Here is a 27,771-nt window from a genome sequence, read left to right as displayed (position 1 = left end):
TCCTTCCTCTGCTTTCTCTGCAGCCCACATGGCACCACCTAGAGTCAGCCTGGAACCCAGGCCGAAAAGGATGCCCCCTACCCAGCTTGGAGACACTTGCAGCCTCAGAGCCGGTGGCTCACGATAAGAGGCCCTTGCTCCACCATGTCCGGGCATCAGCCTGCAAGGCTGGGAGGGTTTGCTGAAGTAAGAAGCTGATGAGAGCACAGGAAGGGCTGGCTGGGGGCCAGGGGCTGGGGGCACCCACCTTCTAACCTGTTTCTGACTTCCTTTGCTGTTCACCCCTACCTCTGGCTGGCAGCTTTCCCGGATTAGCAGCTGACGTCAGGAGCTGCCAGAGGGGCTGGCCTGGCATAGCCTTGGGAGATGTACCAGGGCTGTCTGGTAGTTGGGTACAGTTAAGGAAGGGGGTGTGTGTCCAGCTTTGGAAGTTTGTCCTCCGGTGAGGTGGGAGGGAGAAATGCATGGTGTTAGGCACTCACACATTCTCTGTGTAGCACATTCACCTTGTGCAGACAGAGAAATCACCTGGGGAGGTGGAATAACTCACCCCAGGCCACACAGCTGGTCTGAGCCTGGCTGCATCCCACACTGACCAGCTGCTAGGCCTGGTCCGTGTCGCACCTTCTATACCATTGCTACAGTGGCGTCAGCACTTCCCAGGTGCCTGTGAAGCTGGTGTCCCACTCTACAGATAAAAAAAAAACCCAGAAGCCCAGTGCTTGTCAGCCTGTCAGCATGCAGAGCCCACTTTGGGTCCTCTGCCCCCCTCTCTCTGCCTCTCCCCCACTTGTGCTCTCTCAAAAAGAAAAAAGAAAAAAAGAAAAAGAAAGAAGGCAAACAAAGCGACAGAAGCCCAGACAGGGGCAGTGACTTGCCCAAGATCACACCCTGAATTGGTGATGGAGGCAAGGTCTGAGCCCAGGACTAACTCCAAAGCCTGTGTTCTTACCTGCCATGTGCTCGGCAGAGATCTTGTAGCTTTGCCATATTTTGAGCCCGAATCCCCTATGCTCCCAAGCTGCACAAACCTCTGCTTTGGGTGGGAGCATCCGTATGAGAGCACAGAGTAGTGGGTTAGGGCAGGTCACCTTCAGGGAGAAACAGATTTCAGGGAAGGACCCTATAGGCCCGGTTTAGTCACATGTTTACTCGTTGACCAATGAACTGTGTCCAGGGCTGGGTCAATAACCATGTAGCAGCCCCCTGAAGACCCCAAGGTGGCTCAGGCGGTGGGGAAAGGCCAACACAATGCCTTTGCCTGAGGATTCTGCCGCTGGGCCCGAGCTTCGGTTTAAGTTACATCTGCTTTCCCAGGCTTCTTGGTGTCCCATTCCCAACCTCAATGACAAGAGGGTGGGAGCGTCAAGGTTCCACTCACCTTGGGTCTTCTCCTAACTGGTCTCTTTGTGCCTCACCCCTCTAGACAGCAGGACGGCCGTGTCTGCCCAGGAAACAGGCATACAGACAGAGGTCAGAAGCCACCCACAGGACTCAGCTGTGCCCAACTTGTGAGTCTTAAGGGCAAGTCACATCCATTCACCCTTCTGGTCTCAGCTTAAATGCTGCCTGCAGACAGGTCTTCCCTGACCCCTTCCAGTAGGACTGGTCTCTCTCATAGTTCCCCAGTCTTTACAGCCACATCACTTAGTACAATCCATCATTCCCTATTTTCGTCTGTGGAATGTTTGTCTTTCCTAGCAGACTGTGAGGGCAGGAGGCGGAGCTGACACAGAATAGACACTTAATAGATATTTGTTGGATGAAGTTTCTCTAAATTTTGGTTTCCCCTTCTGTACAATGGGGTGAACATTCCTCCCACCCCCAGTGAAGTTCAGACAAGATAGTATCTCAAAACACCAAGCCCTGGCTGAGGCTATAGAAGTGGGGCACCTGGGTGGCTCAGTTGGTTGAGTGTCCAACTTCAGCTCAGGTCATGATCTCACAGTTCATGAGTTCGAGCCCCACGTTGAGCTCTGTGCTGATAGCTCAGAGCCTGGAGCCTGCTTTGGATTCTGTGTCTCCCTCTCTCTCTGCCCTTCCCCTGGCTCACACTCGGTCTCTCTCAAAGATAAACATTTAAAAACATGTTTAAAAGAAGATACTAGAAGATACTCAAGATATTGGGAGCTGGCATGAGCAGGAGGCTGGGCTGTAAGGCCTTTGTAAGCTGTGCGGAGGCAGGAAGACCCACGGGTGCAGTTGGTTAAAAGACAGGATATATGGTACTGCCCTGACCCCAAGGCCAACAACAGTCTGCCTCCCTTTACTGTTCAGGGAATTTGAACTTGAAAATTTGAAACCCACTCTGGGTTTGAATTTCAGCTCCACTGCTATTATTTGGGGCATATCACTTTGCTTTTCTATTTGTAAAATGGCCATTTTTAAAAGTCCACCTTGCCGTCTCCAAACTCTAAATGCAAACTTTTCCCCCTCAGAAACAAAATTAGGGCTGGTTCCTGGTCCCTCAAGACACAGCGACCCTCAGCACTTCTACCATGCAGCACGGGGAGGCAGAGGGCAGAACAGTCTTGGTTTTAAACAGGCAGCTGCAGGCCTCCTGGGGGAAGCAGGCGCCACGAGCTCTGCGCATAGAGGGGGCCGAGGGAGAAGGGCGAGGACAGGGCGGAGATGCAGGAGGAGGATGGGAAGTTGCAGCAGGCTCTGAGTCGGATGGTGCACCCTATTCTGCCCCCGCCCCCGATGAAGGCCCCCAGGGACCCCAGGCCAGCCCTGAGCAGGGGATGTGGACCTGGGGACACCAATGCTGAGCAAATCAGTAGTGACAACAAGGGTCCCAAGTGGCTGCACCCTTGTGTTTACTTTTCCTTTCTTTTCTAAGTATACTTCACACCCAGCACGGAGCACAGTGCTCAGTGACCCTGACCCTAAGATCATGACCTGAGTTGAGATCACAAGTTGGACGCTTAACCAACTGAGCCACCCAGATGCCCCTATAAACTTACCTTTTAATTGTGATGGTCTGATGGCCACAGACAGAATATTCAGCAAGAGGAGAAAAGGAAACCCCCCAGAATCCCACCATCAGGACCCAACTCTCAGTCTTTATGCTTTTTTCCTTTTTACCGAGCTGCTGCCCACTGCTCCCTGAGCAGTCTTCCTGAGCAGTTCCCTGTCTTTCTAGTATGTGTACGGCACTTTTACTTGTTCAAACTGCTTCTTATCTGGTATTTGTTGTTCCTCAATGAACTGTGAGGTAAGCAGGCAGAATTACTCCCATCTGACAGATGAGGAAACTGAGGCACAGCGTGGTTGGGTGACCTGGCCGAGAGTACCCAGCTGGTGACACATGGGTGTCTGGACGTCCCTCAGGTTCCTAGGCACCCAGAGGAAACATGGGAAGGGAGGAGGACAGAAGAGACAGCCCCACAATTCTCATCTCAAAATATTTAATTTTGTTTGGAAAAGGATACATTCCCGGCTTCCCTCCCTGCCACATCACTCCGGCCCACCAGCACTGACACATTCGCACGCACACACGCACATAAGGCCAATGGGCTACAGTCTGCTTCTGCCCTCTCCAACTGGGAAGAAGGGGTTTTCTCCTTGCCTCCTTCCCCCACCAAAGGTAAAGGGGCGAGGGGCCCGCTGGAATGCCAGCTCCCAGGGGAGGGTGCAGAGCCCCACACACTCTGTCACATGCACTTAGAAAAATAAAACCAAGTGGTGTTCTGGCATCCCCAACACCATATGATAGCAATATCCACCTGGAAGTCATCTTTGCCATTTTCTAGAAAAATTTATTGCACTTAATTAACAGATGTCAAAGGAGCTCTGGGGTGGGGCTCTGCCACGAAAACCAGGGGTTCTTGGCCCTTTGTGTCACCTGGAGCAGAGCCCCCAGGGGCCTGGATGGAGAGCTGCCCAGCACGAAGGGGCTCTCCCCTGCTGGTTCCCAGGCCTGCTACCCCGCCTCAGGCTAGAGGACTGTATGAGCTGCCTGCCTGGGGCCACAGCAGCCCCCTTCACAGGGCAATGCTTACCCAGAGTCCAGGGTCACTGCCAAGTGTCCTCCCCAACCTCAGGACCCGGACAGGCAAACCTCTTCCTTTGGCCAAGGGTACGAGTTACCCAGGTCCTCCACAAGGTGCTAGCCATCATGAAAGCTCTCTCTCTATATATATATATATATATATATATATATATATATATATATATATATATATATATATATATATATCTAGATATACATTTATTATATGTATATTCTTTCAACATTCTAGCTCATTCTTGGTTTGTCTGTTCTGAGGTTGCAATGAGGCTGCCATGAAGCTGAAGACAGGGAGCTTAGGAAGGCATGCACTCCCCAAGCTATCATAAACCCAAGGAAAGCCGTTTAGCTGGCTTCCCTAGCCTCCAGTGCTTCTTAAAAGACGTCAAAGGTCTGAGCACAGGAGCCTCACTCTTTGGCTGTCAGCCCCAAGACGGAAAGGGTCCAGGAGAGAGTCAAGGAGACTCTCAATTCCTGACGGGATACTGAGCAGGCAGCAGGCCTCTCCTGCTCCAAGCACCCGATTTTTAGGCCTGGGAAGGATACATGCTTTACCTGAGCACTCCTCTTCCTCAAAATGTCAACCTCTGTGGACCCCTCCTTCTTGTCCCTGCCAGGCTCCCAATTCAAAGGAGCTCTTCTAAAAGAGGTCAGCAGCCACACTCTTTCCAAGTAAGCACTTTGGGAAGGAACCAGACACCCACTGCCTGGCGGGGAAGAAAGGGAGGGCAATGAACAGGCAGAAGGTGAGACAAAGAGGAGAGACACCAGGCCATCATTCCACCCGCTGGGGTCGGAACATGGACACCATCCGGAGATTGAATGTCCATCCTTAAAAATACAAAACAAAACAAAACAAACACGAGCCATATACTTTCTGGCCAAAGAAAATGAAGAGCTTTTAAGCTGGAGGCTCTTCTACCAATTACAAAGTGAGAACTGCCCTCTTGGTGGGTAGCCAGACCAGAGAGAGAGTGCCCGGGCGGGCGAGCTGCCCGGGGCAGGACACAGACATGCCGGATGCAACGGCCCTGTTGTGGTTACAATACAGTGAAAGTGAACACGGTTTTTATAGAACCACAAAGTAAAAATCAAGAGGGAGGGGGGCGGCCTCCCTTGGCCTCGGGGACCCTTGTCAAGTACCCTGGAAGGGCAGGTGTGCAGGTCCCCAGAGGGCCGTGGCATTCTCCTGGGGTGTGGCCCATGGCCAGTGCATGGTTTTCCCCGGTCTTAACATCTGTTATGAAAAGTCTTTTAGGGTCAGGGCCTGGACTCGGAGCCACCACTTTAAATAAAGCCAGTGGTTAAGCACGACAAAGTGCGCCTCTCACCTCTGACCCCTCTTTACCACAGGCTGCCTGCCCTGAGCAAATAAATACACCCATCTCCAGGTACCCCTGCTGACCACAGTGAGCAGAGGGTTCCACGGCTTTCCTCAATCTTCCAGGTACAGAAAAAGGACGACTTGAGTCCGCCGACACAAGAGAAAGGAGCAGCTGTGAGGTAGCAGAGCCACAGCTGCGAAGACCCCTCCCCTCCACACCACAGCCAGGCCTGTGTGGGTGGCCCGTGTCTCCTGGGATGCAGACAGAAGGGACCCTAGCCCAACTGCACGGCCCAAGAGGCTGCTATTCCGTGCAAGAGCTGAGCTGTGCTCCTGGTGATCCCTCACCAGGTCCTGCCGGCTGACACTCCGGGCAGCTAGCACGGGGGAGGGGTCCTGAAGCAAGAACTGGGAAGCCCTCTTCTGTTTTTAGGGAAAATGGACTCTGGCCTGGCCCATACTGGAGAGCAGAGCAAGAAAAAACAGGAACTTCTTGAGAAACATGCCCCAGCTCTCCGCCCACAGTGTAAGGGGCTATGGAGGCCGGTTTTCTAAACACCATGCGGAAGGTGCATCCTGGCTCCAGGAAGTTAAGCTTCCTAGGCGAGGGGGGTTTTCCTTTTAAATCCAAGATCTGAGCGTGGTCACTGGGTGAAAAGAAACAGCAGGCCCAGAGGCCCAGTGTAGTGGGACAAAGAAGTTTCAGGTGGCCTCCATGAGTGACCGACCTGGAGAAGAGGCAATGAGAAGGCCTCCCTCTGCACTGTGGTCAAGACTCGAAGACCAGCCGCCCAGGGAGTCCCTCCTCCAAAGCAAATGGAAAGTGGAGAGAGACCATCACCAGGGCCTCCTCCCTGGCTTCCAGGCCTCAGAGCCACAGGAGAAAAGGGGTGTGGGAGCTAAGAATAGCTGGGTGCACTTGTGCTGCAGGCCCCAGACCCACACCCCATCCCAGGTTGTGCAGAGACCCTGCTCCTGTGGCCTGGCACCCATGTGGACACTATGGAGGAGCTGCTGTGTCTTTCTACCTCTGAGGGGGATGGGAACGGATGCTTCTCTCAATGACTTTCTGGGGAGGGTGAGGTGGATGACAGACACACCCCACCTGGAAATGCGCCCCGCTACCTGAGAAGACATCGGGCGACAAGGGTCACGACTCATTCTGTGGAGAAAGGCTCGATGGCCTAGGCCGGAGACCGAGGGAGAGTCAGGGAAGCCTGAGCGCCCTGTGAAAGGAGATCTGTACCCCAGAGGTCCCCTTCCGATTCAACTGGGACATCCAAGAATAGAAACTAAGGCTGATTCACCCGTCTACGTAGATTCTCTCGCATCCCCACTGGTGAGGAGGCTGGCCCCCCAGAGAAGTCGCCACGTGCGCTGGCCGTGTGATAATGAAGCTTGAACGTGAACGCTCCTGGAGCAGGTGTGCCACCATTCGACCGTGACGAGTCATAAGTCTCCACGCGTGTGTGGGGTTTCAGGGAGCCCCCAGGCAGAGGTCTGAGGTGCAGGCAGTGCTGCCCAAGCAGGGGCACGGGTTACAAGGGCCCGTACTTGGTCTCATACTTGGACACGATGGTCTTGCACTTGCCCACTTCCTTGCGCAGCTCAGCCACCTCCGTCCGCAGCGCTGTGTTCTCCTTCTCCAGGAAGGCTGCCCGGATGGTGATCTGGTTCTCCTTCAGGCGCCGGGCATCCCGGGACCGTTTGGCTGCTACATTGTTCTTCTTGCGTCTCGTCCAGTACTTTTCATCCTGTGGGAAAGTGTTCTCTGTGGGTCTCTCCTCTTTCCCCAGGAGGGAACCCAACCTTTCCCCTCCTGCCGCACCCCACGCTCCATGCTCCTCATAAAACACATCTGGTGCGGCCAGACGAAAGCTGGGACCCCAGGGAAGGAGTTGCACGTGTCAAGGACATGGAGGGGCCCTAACCTTTCCCCAGGAAGGTGGAATAACAAACAGAAGTCCTTGGGTAGGATATGTGGTGGAGGGAAGAGGGTTCACTGGTAGCCTGCTCTGTGCTACTTCAACGTAAGGCACTGGCTGTATGCGCACTTGCCTTGCATTTTGGTTATGGCTAAGGGCCTGCATCCCTGCATCTGGTCCCCTGAATTTAAATCTTGGCTCTGCCTCTTATCAGTGGTGGAACTGTTTGAGTTCCTTAACCTCTCAATGTCTCCTGTCCTTCATCTTTACAATGGGGGATAAGAACAGTAACTACCTCACTGAGTTGTTTGAGGATTAAATGAGTTAATATGTACAAGGTGCTTACAACAGTCCCTGGCTTATAGTAAGGTTTACATAACATAGAAGGTAAATATATACAAATGTTTACCATTTTCATTGTCATTATTATTAAAGCCTCAGAAACCTGAGAGGCAGGTATGGTTATTCCCATTTTACAGATGGAACTCTGAGACTCAGTTAGGCTTAGGTGGCAAAGTAGAGTTTGAACCTAGGTCTGCCTGATTCCAAACCTTGGATGAAATACGTTCCTTTGAGTTTTTCATAAAAAAGGATGGAAAGACTATAAAATCCTCCTCTCTCTCCCCCTCTCTGAGTTCCTACAAAAGCATCAGCTTGAAAGCTGCTTGCTCCTCCCTGGGGATGGCAACATACAACTATCTTTTGTCCTTCAAAGCAAGGGCTCGTTCAACCCCAGTTCCTGTGGCCTGGTGAGCTCTTGCCCGAAGGCTGGGCTAAGGCCAGGGAAGTGGGAACATCAACACAGTGGTGGCCGGTAAGAAGAGACAGAAGGGACAGGGAGTCGCACTGGGCCAAATGCTACCTGACTCCCTTTCTTTCTACCAACTGCTGCAGGATATGACTCTGAACTCATGCCTTTCTAAATAGTATCTGCGAGGAGAGAGGGTCCTCCACATAAAATCAAATGGGAAGAAACACAGCCCCTGGGCTCCTGAACCAACACTGTACCTTCATTTATAACAGATATCAGGTTACCTTCTGCTCATCGGGGACAAAGACCTTCTTGGCCTTTTTGATCATGGGCTGGGGCTTCAGGTCCTCCTCTGCAAACTTGTGCTTCCGAGGGTTGAAGAGCTCCCCACCGGGGACACTGGAGAGGACCAGGTCAGCTGGGTCAGGATTGAAGTTCACATCCACCTCCACACAGTTGGGGTCAATGGGACTGGGTGTCTCCCTCTCCTTTTCCAGGGAGGATTCTGAAAGACACAGAGGCAGGGGTTCCCAAAGCAGCCCGCTGGACAGAAAGACTCACTCATGTCACACACCCAGACACCTGCTTGAATCTCAAGGTTGCACCAGCCACTGCCACTTGGAGTGAAGAAAAACCACAGCAGCATCAACTCCCAAGCCAGACTGGCATAAGTGATTCAATTCAACAACACAAATATGGAAAGAATTCTTTCCTTTAGGAACAAAATGCTCAAAGGAAACAGAGGTTCTCAAAAAAGACAGGATTTTCCGATTGTGTTTTCCCCCCAGAAATGTTAAGCAAAACATTAAATCATTATACCCCCTTACTTCCTGTGGTTTCAAGTTCTCAAATAATGAGAAACAGCTGAATTTCTCTGTGAACTACTATGAGCTAAGGACACAGACTGAACAATAAAATGGCTTCCATTTTTGAGTCCCTTGAGACATATCAGTCACTGTGCTCATTTAGTCTTTGGACAACTCTGAAAGACAGACAGGTGTTAACCTTATCTTACAGATGAAGAAACTGAGGTTCAGAGAAACAACCTGGTTTTCCCAGGGTCACACAGAGGGTAGGTGACCCAACTGCAATTTGGGTCCGGGTCTAGCTGACTCTGAATCCTGTTCTCTGCCCTTTCTGGCTACCATTTTAGAGTGGACACTGGATTAAAGGCACTTTCAGAATTCAGAAGTTGTGTATTATTAGAAATAAGTTATATACAAAAAAAACTGTATCTTTGGCTTGCTCATTCAATGCTACTGATAGGAATACACAAAATATTCAGTCAGTAGATATTTGTTAAATATCTACCATATGCCAGGTACCGTCCTTGCAAAGACAAACCAGTGAACAAAACAAGTAAAAATCCTTGCCTTCGTGGAATGTTATTCTAGCGGGGGAAGGCTGACATTACACAAGATAAATTAAAAATATCTATAAAGTGTTGGATGCCATGTGGCTATTTAGGAGGAGAACATTTCAGAAAGAAATGAACATCAAGTGTACCAGGTATGTGCGCAGGCAAGCCTGGTATGTTCAAGAAACAGAAGGGAAGCCAATGTGGCTGAAGTGAAAGGGTGAGAGGACAGACTGACACGACTGGTCCAAAACATAAATATAGGGCTTTTAATCCCAATAAAGCAGTGGTTTTCAACAGGGACGATTCTGTCCACATAAAAGAAGGGGGGGGGTGTTCTACTGGCATCCAGTGGGTAGAAGCCAAGGATGCTGCTAAACATCTATAATGCACAGGACAGTCCCTCCCCCTCCCCCCCCCCCCACAACAACAAAAAATTATCTGGTCCAAATGTCAATAGTGCCAGTGCCAATTCTGACTTTTGTCCTGAGATGGGAGAAGCCACTGGAGGGTTCTGAGCGGAGGTGTGACATGATAGGTTTTCACCAGATCATGTACGTAAACTCACTGGATCCTATTAGAGGAAGTTAATTACAAAGAATTGTAATCAGGAGAGTGAAATGACCAGGGACCAATGTGGTAACTATGGGAATAGTGCAGCCCTCAAATTCTACACCTGTAAAACAAAGAGCCAAGGTGCCAAAGACTAACAACTAGAACTCCCACTCCCTGCTGGGAGGAGCAGACATGGCTACAACCACTTTGTACACTATTTGGAGGGATCTACAAAAGCTGAAAGTATACATGTCAGATGACCCAGCCATACCACTCCTAGGTAAATGCCCCACAGAGATGCACAGATGTATTTACCAAAAGACACACACGTAAATGTTCACGGCAGTGCCACGCATAACCTAAAACTAGGAACACCTCCAATGTCCATCAGCCTCAAAATGGATAAGCTGTGGTGTGATCATACAATGGAATATCATCCAAGCAATGAAAATGAACAAAACTGCCATAGGCACGATTCTCACCAAATCTGAGAAAAGAAGCGAGACAGAGCACACATACACTGATGTCTTTTACAGAAGGAACTGAAAAATTAGAAGAGGAAATGCTACTTTCATTTCTACCACGTGTACAATTCTTCAATATCAATCTTACTTTACCTGTATTGTGGTTTTCTTCTGCCACAGAGCTATTCCATAAGCATGTTTTGTAAATATATTTTGTTAGTGTAAAGAGATTCTGGGGGCACCTGGGTGACTTAGTTGGTCAAGTGTCAGACTCTTGATTTTGGCTCAGGTCATGATCTCATGGTTTGTGAGTTTGATTCCCATGCTGGATGCCATGCTGACAGCATGGAGCCTATTTGGGATCCTCTCTCTCAAAAAATAATAGATAAAATTAAAAAAAAAAAACCTCTGAGGTGTCTAGGTGGCTCAGTCGGTAAAGCATCCGACTCCTGATTCGAATCAGGTCACGATCTCACGGTTGGTGAGTTTGAGCCCTGCCTTGGGCTATGTGCTGACAGCGCGGAGCCCTACTTGGGATTCTCTTTCTCCCTCTCTCTTCCCCTCCCCTGCTCATGCTCTCTCTCTCTCAAAATAAATAAAACTTAAAAAAAAAAAAAAAAGATTTTGATGCCCACATAATTTGTATGTGTATTATCAAGCTAGCTATAAGCACCTATAAATGCCAGAATATAAACATAATTAACTTATAATAGGTAAAAACAAACATAACATATAATATACACATATATTCAATTAATGTAGAATTCCATGTATGATATACACAATTCCACGCATCTTTGGTGATGGAAATAAGGACAGTGATTACTCTGGGTAGTAATGACTGAATGGGGCCACAAGGACATTCCTGGATACCAACAGTGCTCTATAACCTGATCTGTGTGGTAATTACGTGGGTGGGGTTGACTTTGTGAAGATGCACTGAGCTGCGATATGGGCATTTCTGTATGTCGTATTTCGTTAAGAAGGATAACTTAAAACAAAACAAAGGCAAATGCTTCGCTACCATAGATTGCCTACGGTATAAAATGTGGGCTCATTTACAGATCTGCCCCCTCCCCACCCACGGACCCAGCCTTCCAGGATAACCTGAGGAGCACAAAATGAGCTGCCTTCAAGCAAGAATTCAGCTGCAATCAGCTGAAGCCTCTAGATCTATTTTACAGGAGAAAAACAAGGGCAGAGGAACATGTTAAATGGCACTACGGGGATACAGTCAGAGAATCTAGCATGTGTAAAACTCTACAGGACCAATGATTGAGTTTCTTCAACAATAAATTGCAAAGAAAAAAAGGAGAGGGGACCCGTAGATTACAGAAGATTAGAGGCATAACTAAATGAAACGTGTGGGTCTCGTTGGATCCTGATTCAGACAAACTGCAAAACAGTAACATTTATGAGACAACTTTTTGGAAATTTGAATGCTGATGGATGGTCAATTTTATATGGAAAAACGGGTATTTTTTGTTATGTTTTTTGAAAGAACCCTTACATTTTGCATACATATTGAAATATTTACAGGTGAAATGATATAGTATCTAGGATCGACTTAAATCATCAGGTGACAGAATGGAAGAAGCTATAGAAAACAAAGACTGATTATGAGTTAAGAATTATGAAAGCCAAATGATGGTTACATGACGGTTCATTAGTAGTAGTCTCTTTTGTATTGAAAATTTTCCGTAATAAAAAGTAAAAAAATAAAGTAAATTAATATAGAGCATGAGACTTCCTTGGGTGTGGGTCCCCTGGGTTCCATACTGGCTCCTGGGATCCTCCCGGGATCCACTGGTCTGTATGCCTTTGTAGGGCTTCCCTGGGGCAGGGACATGTCTCTTGTGAAGGGTTCATGTCCAAGCATCATGAAAACAAACCACCAAGCAACCACCAACCCACCCATCCCAGAGGTAAAAACAGAAAAAGGACAAGAGGATAAGGAGGAGTCCTGAAGGTGATGTCTGTCCTGGCAGCAGAATGCCTTCCTTGTGCCAGTGCCTAAGCAGTACGTGGCTATGGAGTCAGGCATCCTGGCTTTAAGTAGTTTGCCTCCACTGCCTACCAACTGTGTGACCTTGGGCAAGTTAGTTAACTTCTTGGTTTCCTCACCTAAAAACACAGGTTGTAGAGTATCAATCTCTTAAGGTTCTTGTGAGGATTATGGTGTTAATGCCTGGTACAGAGTAAGTGGTAAATAAATGTTAGTTGATGTTGTTGTTGTTGTTGATCTTGTTGTTGTTATTACCAGTGTTACAACTACTACTATTATTACTCCTGCCTGAGCTCCCAATAAGCTGTGGCCAGTGCACGCAGAGGTAAAGAGCAGTGCTGAGGAGATGCAGGATGGGGTCTCTGTCTTGTAAGGCTCAGACTGGAAGGGCTCACTCCACTGTCCTAACCATCTGCAGCACACACAACCAACAGAAAGGCAGCAACTGCGCTGAGGAACTTCTATTTTTATCCCCAGCCTTAGCGGACTTGCGCTGAAGGGTGGGGAGCAGAGGATTTCTCCACACGGCAGCCCCCTAGGAACCTGCTCTGACAGAAAGGCCTCCCTGGTGTGGGGACTTGAGCAGCCCTCAGTGGGAACTGAGCTTCCTTGGGCTGGCACAGGTGGCCAGGCACTAACCTGTGCTGGACGCGGTTTCAGAAGGCTGAAAGACAGCAGTGGAGGAGGATGGTGGGGATGCTGTGGAAGAGCTGGCTGACTCCTTCCCTTCTAGCTCGGCCACGGGCAGCAGCAGGTTCTGGGCCAGGTGGGTGGGGCTGGCGGGGATGCCGTTCTCCAGCAGGAACTCATCCAGGTCCATGTACTCCAGGTGGAAAGGACTCGCCATCGTACGAATGGTCTTGTCCCAGATGGGCGGCATGAGGGAGGCTGAGACGGCCATGGTGCTGGCTGCTGCAGCCTCATCTTCCTCCAGCTTTTCCTTCCCTTTTTCTTTATCTGCAGACACAGAATCTGTGATGAGACCCACACAAGAGGGTAACTCAATCCCAGGAGGCAAGCAGTGGGCCTCCCTGGGCTGACTCATCTCTCTCAGAGCCCTGATCATCCCATCAATTTCAAGAGCCCCCTCTGCCTTCTAGTTTATAACCTGTTGTTTGACCCAGACCCACTGGCCTCCTTTAGAGATGGCTGCATGACCTCATCCATGCTTGGGCTTGCAGAATGTTCACAAGTTCCAGGGCCTGATGTGGTCCCAGGTTTAATTCAGAATAGGCTGTGGGACTGGCATCTGCAGGGGACAGGTTTCAGGGAAAAAAATGGAGTTTCTGGTATCTTAGTGATATTTTAGGAAAGGATATTTTAGGATTCTTCAGGCCAAGAACTTTTGTGTTCTCCTGTCCTGTCCCCTCCAGCTATTCTTCTCCACAGCAACCCAGAATAGGGCTTGAATCCCCAGCTCTGCCACCCACTTGCTATGATGTGTGATTTTGCCATGTTACTGAACCTCTCCTGCCTCAGTGGACTCCACTGTAAGGATAAAGCAGACTCTTTGGTGAAGACTAGAGGTAACTTTTTTTTTTAAGGTTTTGGTTTTAAGTAGTCTCTCCACCCAATGTAGGGCTTGAACTTACAACCCCAAGACCAAGAGTTTGCATGCTCCATCGACTGAGACAGCCAGGTGCCCCTAGAGATATGTGTCCTGTAGGGCTCCCGGCACACAGCAGGCATCTGCTATTACTGTGAGCTCATTGAGGGCAGGAACTATGTCTGACTCGTTTCTAGATCTCAAGGGCCACTACAGGAGCAAGCGGAGGGAAAATGAGCATACTGAATGAAAAATGCTGGGTTTGCGAACTGCCTGCCTCCCTTTAGGTTTATTGGATAGAGAGAGCCTGGAGCTGTCTTTTCAGGACCTTTTTCAGAGCAAGCGTTTCAAGAGACCTCTATCCCTGAATAAGCAGAGAAGACTGAAGGCAGGTTTTCTGGGAAGAAGGAGAGGCTGGAGCTGAAGAAGAAAAGCTTGTTTCCATTCAAAACAAAGCTAATCAATTAGTGGAGATGGGATCCCACCTAATTGTCTCAGCCCAAAAGTTATGCACGCAGATATCCAAGAAAGGGCAAATTAAGAAAAAAAGATGAAAGAAATGGACAAGGTTAGAGGAAATCAAAGTGACAGGGAGGCTAATCAGGGAAGTAGGAGATAAAATCATGACAAGTTCATAATGGGCTTTCAAATTGAGGGAAGACAACTTTGAACTCTGGATTCTGAAGTGAAAAAGAGAATCAAATATGATTATGTTGGAACTAAAGCAGTCATGCATGGACTCCTAGGCCCAGTCAGTCAAAAAGCAGCCTGTTGGTCCAATAAAAATGGACACACCCAGTGTGTTAAAAAGGTGGAGGTTTTAACAAAACAGAATTTGGTCATGGCTTCTAACTTGAATTGTTGCAACTGCCTTCTGTACCAAGCTTTGGTTTAAAACCAAATGGGAAGTAAGAAAGCCAAGCTTTGGTGGGCTGGGTGGGCCAGATGGCCTCCCTGTTCTCCTCCTCTGAAATCCTGACTCTACATTCTGTTCAGAAATAACTGTGACCAGTGCTGGGTGGGATCATGGGGATCAAAGGAGGTAGGAAAAGGAAAGAGGTAGAAAACAGCTATACTGAAGGACAAGTAACAAGAAATTCGAGGTTTTACCTGGCCTAAGCAATTAAGAATAGATACCTTTTTCAGTTTTTACTTTTAAGTTTATTATTTTTAAATTTATTGTTAAGTAAGCTCTGTGCCCAACGTGAGGCTTGAACTCAGGACCCACTATCAAGAGTTGCATGCTCCACTGACTGAGCCAGCCAGGAGCCCCAAGAATACTTTTAATCAGTGTTTTTATAAGATGGACTTTTAATTATAAGAGATGATAAAGAACTAGGCCCAATCACTCAGGTCACAGGGACTGACATCACTGATTGCCAGTGATACAGTAAAAAGCACCAGGCCAGACTGCGAGTTGTAAGGCCTAGCTAGGTGACCTTGAGGAAGCATCCTCACTTCTGAGCCTCAGCTTTCCTCATCTGGGAAGTGGGGATAATACCTTATAGAACTAGTATGGAAGACTAAGTAAGATTATGTCAAAGCGCTTGTAAGCACTATACAAATGTAGGCAGAATTATTGTTATGGATGATTGTTACTTGGTAATCTTGAATAAGAACCTGAGAGATGTGTACACCTGTTCCAGCAGCCTGTCTCATCCTCACATCCGGATAATGCAGTGCCTTCAAAACAAAGAAAAGGGTCTGTGCATATGAGGTTCCAAAGCAGGAGGGGGGAGCCTGGCCTTACCTGATTTGCTGAATCTATTTATAACCCAACAATGACAGCCATAGAGATGGGAGCCTCAGAACACACCCAGAAAAACAAGAGAAATGGCATTTTTAAGAAGAAAATAAACTCAAGACAGGTCATTCACAGAGGGCTTATTTTCTTCCCAATCCTTGAACTACACTGATGGTTCTTAGAAATGCAAAGATCTCCGATAGAAAGCAGACCTCAGTGCCCCTAAAACCTCACAATAGGTGGCACTCCTTCTGTGCCCTGAACCTCCTGTTCTCAGGCCAAAAAACAGGGCCAACCTGCTTTCCCACACAGGCCCCAGGGACCTTTGTGGCCTAGGAAACCAGAAGCCCAGCCCTGCTATAGTGGCCCCGAAGTCTAGACTCAGCCCCAAACAACCAGGTGAGGGCCACAGTGGCCTCATTCTGACCCTCGTCCCTCTACCTGCCTCCTGCCTGGCCCCATTCTCCCCCTGGGAGAGCGCCTCGCATCCCCTCGGCCTGACAACCCCCTCCCCCACCTCAGCAGCAGAAAAGCTCCTGTGTGTACCTAGTAGCCGGGGATAGGCACACGCAGGGACAAGTAAGGTCCTGCTCCCAGGATCGGGGAAGTCCATACACAAAGACAATTGGCGCTTCTCAAACTTTAGTGGACTTTGGAATCACAGAGGTGGGGTGCTCCTTCAAATGGCAGATTCCTGTCCCAACAGCCACAGATTGGGTGGGCGATGGGTGGGGCCCCAGAACCAGGCATTTTAAACTAGCATCCCAACTGATTCTGGTGCAGGCATCCTCAGGGAAGGCGCCCTGGAGCGTCCTTTAAGTGGCTGCTACGACCCCCCATCAGCCTTCTCAGTAACCCTTCCACGTCGCGCGCCGTGAGGCTGCCCGAATGAACCTCCTCACCGTGACCCCCACCCCACCCTCTCCTCCTGCCCCTTTCCCCGCCAACCCCCATCTGCCCTAGCCCTCTCTCGACTCACCCCGACCTTCTCTTCCCAACCCCCTTGCCTCGCCCCTCCAGGCCCCTCTGCAGGACAGCTAGGACCTGACCTCCGACCTCCCGGTCCCGCCCTCACAGGGCCCCGCCCTGCGGAAACCCCGCCCCCCAGGCGCGCGCGGACCCCCTCCCCTCACCGAGGCGCGCCTCTCGCGGGGGGTTCTCCATCAGCTTCTTCAGGACCAGTGGGAAGGAGCCCGGCAGGCCCCTTTCTCCAGTGGTGCGCCCCGGGCCCGGGCCCGGCCCCGCCTGCGGCTCCACAGGCGGCTTCTTTCCACCGCCCGCGTCCGACATCGTGCCCCGCGCTCTGCTCGCGCCGCCTCGCCTCCCCCGCCCGCCCCCCGAGACGGGCCGGAGCCGTGGCGACCCGCCGCAGCTGCCGACACGGGCAGCTACTGCGCAGGCGCCCAGCGGCACCCCACCTCCCTCCATCCCTACCCCGCCTGCAGACTGGCTCTAGCACATTAATTATTCATGAGGCCAGGCCAGCATCCCCGGATCGCAGCTTTGGATTGGCCCGCCCTGTGAGGAGGGCAGGCGCAGCCTTCTGGGCCGTGATTGGTTCGGCCGCCGGGGTAAGCGAGGCACGTGTGGGGCCAGGTGAGGAGTAACGCCGGAGGCCCCGCCCCGTCCGCCCGTGTCACCTGATTGGCGCCTGCCGGAGTCGGTGTCACGGGCCCTCTTCCGCCGCAGCCCCTTACCCTCTACCAGTGGTTTCACCATCGCCTCCCTCTTCATAACCCCCGCTCTCCTCCCAGACCACCGTAACCGTTTCCCCTTCACTCTCATCGCAATCTCGCCACCTTCCCGACGCGCCACTGAAGACAGGCTGGGCTGGGAGTGGCCAGGCCGGCCGAGGGAGCCTATCAAATCGCCCGCTCGGGCCGCACGGCCGTCCCCCCGCGGGTCACGTGGAGCCGCAGCCCTAGTCTAGGGGGGGAGGGGAAAGAAGAGGAAGGCACCGAGCAGCCAATGGAGGGCGGGGGCGGGGTCCGGGGCGTTGCACGAGGCGCAGCACGTGCGGGGCTGCGGCCCGGAGGGGAGGGGCGGGCTTTTTTGTTCCGGGGACTCTGCCCAGGGTCGTGGGATAAGAACGCAAAACCAGCGCGGTGGCACCCCCTCCTCCCCCGCGACCCAGAGGTTGGCTGAGGGCAGGGGCCGCAGACGGCGACCTGCCCTGCCCGTACGGGTTGGCCAGAGCTAGCTTGGCCGCTGCTGGGGGGGGGGGGTTGGGGGGGGGGAGGTGTCAGGTTCCCCGCTGATCCGGGTTTCTGGTGCGGGTGTGGCGGCCAGATAAACACTAGCGTGGAGGGAGCATTCTTGAGGCCCGCGGGTGGAGAGAAAGGGCCGGCCCCGAGCCGGGGCCTGGGTACACGCTTCCGCCCTCCACTTAACTAGCTTATGACCTTGGGAAGTCCTCGTGGCTTCACTCAGAGCCTGTTTCCTCATCCATACAATTCAGGGTTGGGCTAATCTGTAAAATCCTATTCAGCTCTGAAATTCTGTTCCTCTGCAGGACCTTTCCTTCCTTTCCTGGGGAAAAGCGAAGCAAAACAATATTCTTTTACACAGGTACCGATTACACGCTTTGTGGGAGAACCGCCTTTTTTTCCCCCCTTAAAACACAAAAACTTCCCCGGACTTCTTCCGGAAACACGGGTAAAAATGTAGTATGTGAGAGGGTCCACAAAGTGTGGAGACGGTAGAGGAAGCTGCTCCTATACAGCGCCCAGGAACTTTGTATCTCATGAAAGCATAATGATGCTCTGCTTGCACCCAAACAGTACTACACTCTCCCTGTCTAACTCCCAGAGCCGGGGAGGAGTGGGTGGGGGGGGGGTGCTTTGGCCCGTTTATTCCCGGTTCTCACCAGTGACCTGGGCCTTCCAGTAGTCAGGCTGGGGAATGGCAGCTTGCAGTCCTTGGGGCTAGGTGTAGTGCAACACTCAGCTAGCTGAAAGCTTGTCAAGCTGATGCAATCAAATTTTGCTGGGAGTTGAGGAAAGAGTTGGGCCCCTGAGCAGGCCTGGAAAGCAGGAGGTTTGAAGGGGCCTCTGGGGGATGGTTGGGACAGGGGGGGGTGATGGAATTTGACTCCAAATTCAAGTTCTGACTGCCATGCTCATTAGACTTCAGTCACGTTCTGGCTCATAACTCCAGCCAACTGCTTCACCTCGCCAGGCCTCCTTTCCTAATATAGCAATGGAGATAGACAGGATCTACGTGTGGGGTTTCCGTAAGCCAATGCACTAGCACAACTGTAACCCTGCAACAATAGTATTTTTCGTAATTTACTAAAACTCTTGGGTACAACTCTAACTGCTTGATGTATGCCCATGTGATTCTCTGTTAGTAGAATACCAAAATTGTGCACAGAAAATCTGTTGTGTTGCAGACTTGTTCGTGAGAGTTTCTGAGTGTGGCCGAGCAAAGGAATCTTTAGGGGGCACCATCTGGCTCAGTTGGTGGAGCATGGACTCTTAAATGTCAGGATTGTAAACTCCAGGTTGGGTGTATAGATTACTTACAAATAAAATCCTTAAAAATAAGGGATATCTTTAGGAGAAACTGACCTAGAGGTTTTTAGAAACCATTTCAAAGGGTAGCCCAAGGAAATAGACATGATTTTTTTTTTTTTAATGGCTACTTTGGGGCGCCTGGGTGGGCTCAGTCCGGTTAAGCGGCCGACTTCGGCCCAGGTCAGGATCTAACGATTCGGGAGTTTGAACCCCCCATTGGGCTCTCTGCTGTCAGCACAGAACCCCTTCGGAGCCTCTGTCTCCCTCTCTCTCTGCCCTTTCCCCTGCTTGTGCGCTCTCTCTCCTCTCTCTCTCTCAAAAAATAAATAAACATTTAAAAAAAAAATGGCTAGATTGACCATGAGAGACTTGCTGCTTTAGAGTTAAATGTATATTTCATGGCTAATATGACATCACTGAAGGGAAAAAAATGTTGTGGATTTGTGATCATTTAACATGGAAAGTTTTAACATTTGCTTATAACAAGGGTGGGGTGTAGTAAGAAGGAGTAAAGATTTAGGTAGCTTTGTAAGCTAACAGTTATCCAGAGGGCATAATGCCAACTCCACTTACCACCCAGCCTGGAGCGACCAACCTAACAGGCCACGACACTGGTGAGCGAGACAAGCAGGTTAGGGCTTTACAACTCAGTTTTGATTCCATTCTCTTTTCGTGTCCTGGCACTCCCTAGAAAGGTTTTTTTTTTTCCTCCTGGATAACCGCAGCTAAATGGTGTGTCACAAACACTGTGGGAACACTACAACGTGTTCTCTCATCGTGCTTGCTTGTAAACTAGGAGTTAGCTACATTGTGGACCTGCAGCTTCAACAGCACCTCCCTGGAGGTGGGCGGGAGCCATTCCATTGGGCTTCCCTTCTCCAGCTGGCCGGTAGCCCCCTGTCTACCCCCGTCTCCTATCAGTAAAGTGGAACAACATCGTGGCCTCACCCCTTCTCCTAGAGGAGGAAGACGGTGTTGTGAGGAGTAATTAGCTGATTTCCACAGTGTCTGGGAGCCCTACGAAGAAGAAAATCTCCATAAAAAGAACATTTCATTACAATGGCTAAGACTCTAAAGGTATGAAGCGGTACCTCAGTGTTCTTCAGTGACAGGTGTTGAATTCAGTGACGTCTCGAGGGAACGTGGTCCAGGGACGGCAGTGAACTTGTGAGCTTGAAGGCAGGCCTGGTTGGGTTCTCCCCTCAGCCCGCTGACTAGCCACCTGGCCTTGGGCAAGTGGCTTCTCCTGCCTAAGTCTCGGTGACTTTTCTCTTGGAAACAGATGGGTTTGCTTACGTCACAGAGCGGTTATGAGGATAATGTGTGACAAGCGCTCTCAGGTGCCCGCCTGAACAGTGTATGGCATGGAGTGGGTGGGGCCTCCACCCTTCCCCTTCATTCAGGTGCTGTTGGGTCAGGGAGCAGAATTATTTTGGGGAGGCTGGGTTCTAGGGTCAAACTACAGCAGAGACACGGATGTGAAATGACCATTTTCCATAGCGAGGCTGGCTTGAAAATTCTCCCTATGTTCCGGAACCTGCTAACCACCCCAGTTCAAAACTTAACCGAGCATATACAGAACAGTACCTTCATTAAGCCATCGTGTAGACTTGTGAGTTTATTAATTTAAACTTGAAGTTCAGAGGAGCTAAAACTCCAGCAAGGGAGCCTTTGGCCAGATACCCCACGATGATCTATTTGGCCACATGCTCAGCATCTGGTAGGACAGACCTCATCTTCTGGCCTACTGAGATGTGACGTGAGCGTGGTGCGTGTGCGAGCAGGACAATGCGAAGGCTTCCCCAGAGCTCCAACAAAGCCCGGTTATCTGTGTGCTTTGCCAACACCCAACGCAGGGGGGCACAAAACTTGATTCAAGGTAGTAGATAAAAAGCTGTTGGCTGGCTTTGTTGGCAGTGCTGCTGGTAGGAAGGTTAACAAAATCTTTCAGAGCCAAGTCATATACGTTTGGAATGTTATTAACGTTAAGGAACAGTCGTCGTGTTGATTCACAGCGGAACCTGGAATAACAAACAGGAGCGATCCTTGTGGCAAATCCCCCAGCGCAAGCCTGGCCAACGACCCACATACCTGTGGCTGCATAGTTCTGGGCTGTGGTGTGTACCTTGGTCTCAGTGTGTTCTAGGGGAGAAGTGGTGGGTGGAGGCTCTTCACTAACTCTTGCCCATCTCTTCAATGCGAGTTTCCTGTTTGGCTTGCAATCTTGTCCACTCCCAGGGTTCAGATTACAGATGGAGAGCTGCCCTGAGAGGGCCATTTCCAGACAAGCCATCACCTCCATCCAGCCTGTGCCACGTCTCAACAGCCACCGCCTGACAGCCACGGTGTCTCCAGTGAAAGCTGTGTTGACGGCACAGTGGTAGGGTGTGGGCTCTAGAACCAGACCATCTGGGTCCGGTTCCTACTTTGACCACTTCTTGTGTGACCTTAGGCAAATTACTTAACCTCTCTGTGCCTGAATGTCAAAAGGAGACAATGCAGGCATGCTGCGGAGAACAGCACTTGGCACAGAGCAAGTGCTCCATTGAAGTTAACTCAGCATAATCACATTTTGGGTCGTTCTGGGAATACCTCATTCGTCCCCACTTGCCACTTCCCCAAGAAAAGTGGGGGTGGGCGGCGACCTTCAGGCAGGGCGGTAACAGCTTCACTCTTCTTTATGATTTTCAGGGCCCTGCAGGCTCTGCCCCCTGCGGGTCTCTCCAACCTAACCTCTTCCTTCTCTCCCCCTTGCTCACCTTCGGCCACCATGGTGGCCTTTTACTCCCCAGACACGTGTCTTTCCTCTCCTAGGAAAGGGCTTTTGCAGGTGCTGTTCTCTCAGCCTGAAAGTTCTTGGGGTTGCTCACTCTTCCTCACTCTCCAGGCCTCAGCTCCAGTGTCACCCCCTTCCCTCGGGGAGGCTGGCCGCGACCCTCCTCCTGGCTGATTGTCTGCCTCTCCCCACTGGAATGCAAACGCAGGCGAGGGGGCAGTGTCTGCCTCATTCGCCCCTGTGCCACAAGCTAGCAAATGCTCAATAAGCAGTCAGGACATCTGATTGGATGATTGAAGAGACCCTGGGGAATCCTGTGGGAGGGGAGGAGCCTGGGAGCAGGCAGAGCTGGGTTGGAACTCCTGACAAGCATGCGGCCTTCCCTTTCCTGAGCGTTCCTCATTGTGGAATGGACAATCATACCCCCCTTGCAAAGCCGCTTCACGCATGGGGATGTAAAAGCTCACACTCGGGAAACAGCGCTTTTAAAATCAGGATTCATTCCCTTGGCAACCTAGCCTTGGGCCAAGCTCATAAAGATGCAGAGCCACCTGGAAGGGGCACTCCTGGACACTAACTGATAGTTTCTGGAACTGGATGAGAATGAGTTTATCACATTCCTCTGCCTGGTGATGGTGGGGAACATACAGAAAAGAAGGCTCTGGGTCCCTGTGGTGGGAGGGAAGAAGAGAGGCTGGCCCACACACCGGGCCGGAGGGTAGCCGATCCCTCTGAGTGCACTTCCTCATTTAAAAGTGGCAGTGAAGATTAAAGGAGGTAACAAGCCCAGTGCAGAGAAGGCCAGCTCCCCTCCTTTTCCCTGAAAGCAAACTTCCGATTTCCCAGTTTTTCTCTGGTTCCACCAGGCTGGGAGTGGAGGCAACCACATGGACTTTTACTGAGGCCAAACTCAGGACAGCCCAGGCTGCCTTGAGCCTACCTCTTGGGCCACTTAACTCAGTCCTCCAAGGGGAGGACGCCCAGGCCCTTCCTGTGCACCCCTGCCTTTGCCCTAGCAAGTCCCCCTAGGATCCAGCCTATTGTTCAGCCCTTTCTCTGGCCAGCACAGCTGGCACCGTTAGGTGCAGACAATGGCACCATGCCCTGGGAGCCTCAGCTCGTGTTTCCAAGGAGACAGCCCTGTGTGTGTGCTCCCACAAACTTGCAACATCCAGTTCTTTCAAGGAGAATATCCATGGGAAGGAGGGTGGAAAGAAGGGAATGAGGGTCAGATTACAAATGTGATGTTGGTGGAAGGAGCAGAATACCAGGCTCAGCTGCTCTTTGTCTTTCGCAGAGACAACTGTGGCACTTCACAGTTTGCAAAGGCTTCCACATAGGACAGTTCCTCTAATCCTGGCAACATACCTGGGAAGCAGGTGTTCTTTTTGCCCTTTTACAGACTGGGGGGGAGGGGGGGAGGGGGGGCATGTCCAGGCTCCCCTGCTGGGTGGCCCACAAGTAATTCTAGTCAAGGGGTGCCTGGGTGGCTCTCAGTTAAGCGTCTGACTTCCCCCTCAGGTCATGATCTCACAGTTCATGAGTTCAAGCCCTGAGTCAGGCTCGGTGCTGACCACTCAGAGCCTGGAACCTGCTTCAGATTCTGCGTCTCTCTCTTTCTGCCCCTCCCCTGCTCATGCTCTCTCTTTCTCTCTCTCAAAAATAAATAAACATTAAAAAACAATTCTAGTCAAAAGCTCCCTGAGGCAGGTACCCTGTCTGCCCAGCTCAAAGCGAGGGACTTGTTCAACCTTGGGTGTGTTTTCATGCTACTTATCTCCCTGAAAAGGAGGCCCGAGGGACCAAAGGTGGTAGAAATATGGGGGGCCGGCCTCTGAGCGTAGCTGAGGCCCGTGCATTGAGGTAAGGACAGGGTGTAAAGATCTAAGTGTGGTTGAGGGAACCGGAGTCTTTCCAGAAGCTGAAGAAGAAAGTGAGAGATAGACTGTGCGGGAACAGAATTACCTCTTGGAAGAGGATCCTCAGGAGAAAGAGCAGGAGTGGAAACAAGAATAATCCTTAGGGATCAGGGACCAGAGACAGAGAAGAAACTGAGTCAGGGCTTAGGGTACAGACCCCCTCTTTGGCTGGATATGAATTTGTCTGCCCTCAGGAAAGTCAGTCACCCTGGCGGCCAGAGTGAGGGTCCACCAGGTGGCCACTACAACCTGAAGCCATGGGAGTCTCCAGCCTGGTTAGCTGTGCTGGAGAAAGTCTGCTCGACCAGGGACAGGAAAGAGGTGAAGGTCGGCGCAGGTTGGGGTGGGAGGCCCAGGGCAGCAAGAGGGAGAGGGGCCCCGAGGTTGGGTGCTAGGGAGCATCTTTATACTAGAACACGGCTGCAGGGAGAGCAAGGTCTCATGAGAGCACACCTGGGTTTTTTCACACCGTGCACGGCTTGCCTCTAAAATTCCCTCACGCTGGACCCAAGATGTGCTCTGCATGTGACCTAAATGTGTGCCGAAGCAGTCACTGGGCTGGAGAAAGGGGGGGCGGTTTGTAAACAGGCCGCCGTCCCCCACGGAGAAACCACCCCTTTCACACCAAAGCAAAGGGTGAGCAATCCCGAGGACCGGCCGCACTCTGGGGCGACTAGCCGACCCTTTTGTTCTCCCACTGAGCGCAGATGCCAGTGTCAGGGGACACAGGGGAAGAAAACTTATAAAGTACTCGCTGCATGACTGCTGGAGATTCTCATTCTGTGTGGCATGTGTATTCTTTTCACCAAGGAATATTGGTTTTCAGGTAGGTACATTCATTTTTATCAAAGATGAGGAGAGGGACAGGATAGGAGGTGGCATGAGAATCTGGTCCATGACCCCTTGGACCAACGCAGCTGTACCAGCCAAACTGATTTTCAGCCAGAAATCTCCAGTTCTTGGAAAAGCTCGGCCTGAGAACTTGGGCAAGCCCCCTCAGTGCCAGACCCCGATTTTGCCCATCCACAGAAAGCAATGGGGACTTTCCAGCGTTAGCTCTAGGGACCAGCTGGAAGCCAGCGGCCAGCAGCTGCTGTCATATTTCTAAAGCCTTGTCATCCTGGTCCTGAGTTGCCCCGAGAACCCTTCCCTGCCCAGCTGACAGCTGTCCCTGCAGGGCTGCTGGTCGCCCAGGTGCTCCCTGTGCGTGCACTGGGCCATCCGGGGACACCCTACCTTCCTTGGGTGCCTGGACCTACATCTAGCTTTTGCAAGGACTTCTAGCTTCATCCACCCACACGGCCCTTCAGAGATGTCAAGAAAAAGTCAGCTGCAGCTTTATCGCCCAGGCTGAGTTGAGGGTTTCCAGGGAAGATGGGCTTCTCCTGGTTAACAGCTGGGGGCCTGAGCCAACTCCTTCTAATGATACCCACCTCTGGGGGTGGCCCCGACTGCCTCAGCGTTGAAAACCACCGGGGGGTGGTCTGAGGGGCCTGGGCCCAGAGCTCTGTGAGAGAGCCCACAGGGACCTGACCTCTGGGAGCCACCTTCCCCGCCTTGGGCAGTGTCTCCTCACTCCCCAGTGGGGTGAGAAAGAGGGCAGGGGCTGTGGTGTCTGTCCTCAGGCTCCAGAGTTTGGGAATAGCTAAGAGTCCTTTGTAAGGAAGTCCTGTGGGGACAACCAGGGCTCGGGTGGTGAGACAGATCTGGCGCCAGCACAGCAGGATGAGGGAGAGCCTAAGAAAGGTCCCTAGGACACCCGGGGCTCCTAAGTCAGACACCGGCAGCAGAGGACTGCTGGGCTCCTTTAAAGGCACATGTGGATTTTGAGCACCGAGGACCCGGGTGTGAGCCCCGGACACCTTAGAAGAGATTTGGAGAGAGATGTATCAGGAGGGCGCACTCCGAGCACCCTGGCCCCCAAATCTAGCCGTGGGCTTCGGTGTCTCAGGCAGAACTCAGGAGACACCTGGCGCCGGCTGCTGGCGCTGCCCCTCGGTCCACGCCCTCTCTGCTGGCTCCCTGGCCCCGTGTTTGCCTGTGTATCCTAGGAACCGGGGCTGCGAGCCTGTGGTCCTGTTACATAACGGCTTCCATCCCATCCAGGGGTTCAGCCCTCCAGCGAGCGGGAGCTGAAGCAGGCGAAAGGAGGAAAGCCTCTTCTCCAGACACAGGAGGCTGCCCACATCTACAGTCTCTGCCAGCCCGCTGCCATCCCAACGTACGGAGGGAAGGAACCAGATAAGCAGTCGGCATTCAGTGCATTCTCTGGGCAGGGCGCTCCGGTCCTGCCCTCGTCCCACGTGAGCACAGCACCTGTCAGCGGCCACACGCTGGCCGTGGCTTCCCGAAGCTAGCAGGCCTCGGAGGCAGCCCCCGAGTTGCAGTGGCGCTCCCCGCCACTGTGTCCCTCTCTGCACCCAGCCCTCCGCCTGCCCGGGAAGGGGCCAAGGGCAGACCCCTACCGAGGACCCTCCCTTGCCTGGAGACGCCTGCCCTGCCACTGGTGCCTGTGACTGCCCCCACCCCTCGGGCACATGGGCAGCCAGCCAACGCAGGCCACCTCTGTTCCTACCTGTCCTCTTCTCTGGCCAAGGCAGAGAGTGCTCCAGCAGGGACTTGAGGACCTCAGGCATGTCCATGGCAGGGGCCACTCCAATCCGGTCACAGCTCGACATGGCCCGGCAGGAGGTGCTTGCTCCGGGAGTTCAGAAGCAGCTAGAGAGACAGGAGCTGGCCCGGGAGCCGCAGGCTCTGGAGGCGGGCGGGGCGGGAGCCTGAGGCAGCCAATGGGCAGTAGGGGCCCCGGCCCACCCGTCCGCCCCCAGCTCGGCCACCCGCCAGCTCCGGCTGCAGCCAGGCCTTCCCTTCCCGCTGCCTGGCAGGGCGGGCCTGGCTCTGCGCCAGCCGCAGCACGTGGAGCCGCCGCGCCAATCCTCTGACAGAGAGCCCGGGCTGTTATCTAACTTTGCAAAGGGAAGTTCTCCCCCAGGCTGGGAGCCATAACCGGGGCCTGCCAGGTGAGAACAGGGAGATGGCTCCACGCCCACAGCAAGTGTGCCCTGCACACTCAGGCACGCTCGGCCGAGGGGCCCCGGTGGCCAAGTGCAGCAGAGGGCAGGGCCGGCCATGGAGATCAGTTTGGGCTGGAACCTGAGACCCTGGCACCCCAGGCAGCTCAGGACAGAGGACATACTCTGTGTTGGCACACACTAGCACGGGAAGGGGCATCACACGTTCACCTGCAAGCTCGTGAGCCCAGAGGGGTTTGTTGGCATGTTTTGAGGCAGGTATCTGTATGCTCCGCACATGCGTCCTGCAAGGCACACAGGTTTGCATGTGGTGTGTGCAATTGCGGCTTTGCCATCTGCAGAGCCTGAAGTCTGCGCTCCTACAAGAAGTGAGAATATCTGCAGCCTGGGATTCCTTTGGTCTTCCGGGGAGGGGAAAGAGGCAGGTGCCCAGCAGACAAGCCCTGGGAGGCCAGGCAGAGCAGGCACCATTGAAAGGGAGCAAGCTCTGCCAACCTGGTGGAGGCTGGTCTCGGGTGACGTCCTGCTGCCCAGCCCATCCTGGGGACTTGCATGGCAACTGGCTGTTTGTTGTAGCCCCCGCTCTCTGGCCCTCTCACCAGGACATTGGCCTCTGTGGTCCCCAGGCCACTTGAATGTGTGGTCAAAGCCAAGATTTTGTATGTCTCCCTCCATTGAAGACCGACATCAAACTCGGCCGGCGGGGTGGGGGTGGGGGGGATGGTGTCAGGCCGCACACGGACATGGGATCTTGAACAAGTTGCATGGCCCTTCTGGGTCTCGGTTCCAAAACTACTCAGTGTTGTGACCTCTAAAGTTCCTCTCAGCTCTGGTTCTATGTCTCTG

The 27,771-nt window shown here is 52.1% G+C and overlaps 1 protein-coding gene across 7 annotated transcripts; it reads right to left on the bottom strand.

The window, feature by feature from the left end:
- Positions 1-3,393: 3,393 nt before the first annotated feature.
- Positions 3,394-26,659, bottom strand: TEF (TEF transcription factor, PAR bZIP family member). 7 transcript variants are annotated; one of them, XM_030320771.2, is made up of 5 exons: positions 17,324-17,507; positions 16,230-16,377; positions 13,033-13,350; positions 8,297-8,517; positions 3,394-7,090 (listed from the first exon to the last, which is right to left on the bottom strand). In XM_030320771.2, the coding sequence occupies exons 2-5, from the start codon at positions 16,294-16,296 to the stop codon at positions 6,875-6,877; spliced, it is 822 nt and encodes a 273-aa protein (XP_030176631.1). In that variant the 5' UTR covers positions 16,297-16,377; positions 17,324-17,507; the 3' UTR covers positions 3,394-6,874. The 7 variants fall into 7 exon arrangements, with proteins under 7 accessions (XP_030176631.1, XP_032449935.1, XP_030176628.1 ...); XM_032594044.1 differs by lacking the exon at positions 17,324-17,507 and adding an exon at positions 16,817-16,891; XM_030320768.1 differs by lacking the exons at positions 16,230-16,377; positions 17,324-17,507 and adding an exon at positions 26,469-26,659.
- Positions 26,660-27,771: the final 1,112 nt, after the last annotated feature.

The sequence above is a fragment of the Lynx canadensis genome, chromosome B4 (assembly GCF_007474595.2).
Source record: "Lynx canadensis isolate LIC74 chromosome B4, mLynCan4.pri.v2, whole genome shotgun sequence".
NCBI classification, from domain to species: domain Eukaryota; kingdom Metazoa; phylum Chordata; class Mammalia; order Carnivora; family Felidae; genus Lynx; species Lynx canadensis.
Note: the sequence above shows the minus strand (reverse complement) of the source record. Positions and strands in the feature narration are given on the sequence as shown.

Excerpts from the sequence above, each read along its gene's own strand:
- TEF (XM_030320763.1), bottom strand. The coding sequence starts at position 16,973 with ATGTCGGACGCGGGCGGTGGAAAGAAGCCGCCTGTGGAGCCGCAGGCG. Across the intron at positions 13,366-16,816 it reads CCCGCGAGAGGCGCGCCTCG|ATTCTGTGTCTGCAGATAAA; the intron begins GTGAGGGGAGGG and ends GTCTCATCACAG. Across the intron at positions 8,518-13,032 it reads TGAAACCGCGTCCAGCACAG|AATCCTCCCTGGAAAAGGAG; the intron begins GTTAGTGCCTGG and ends TGTGTCTTTCAG.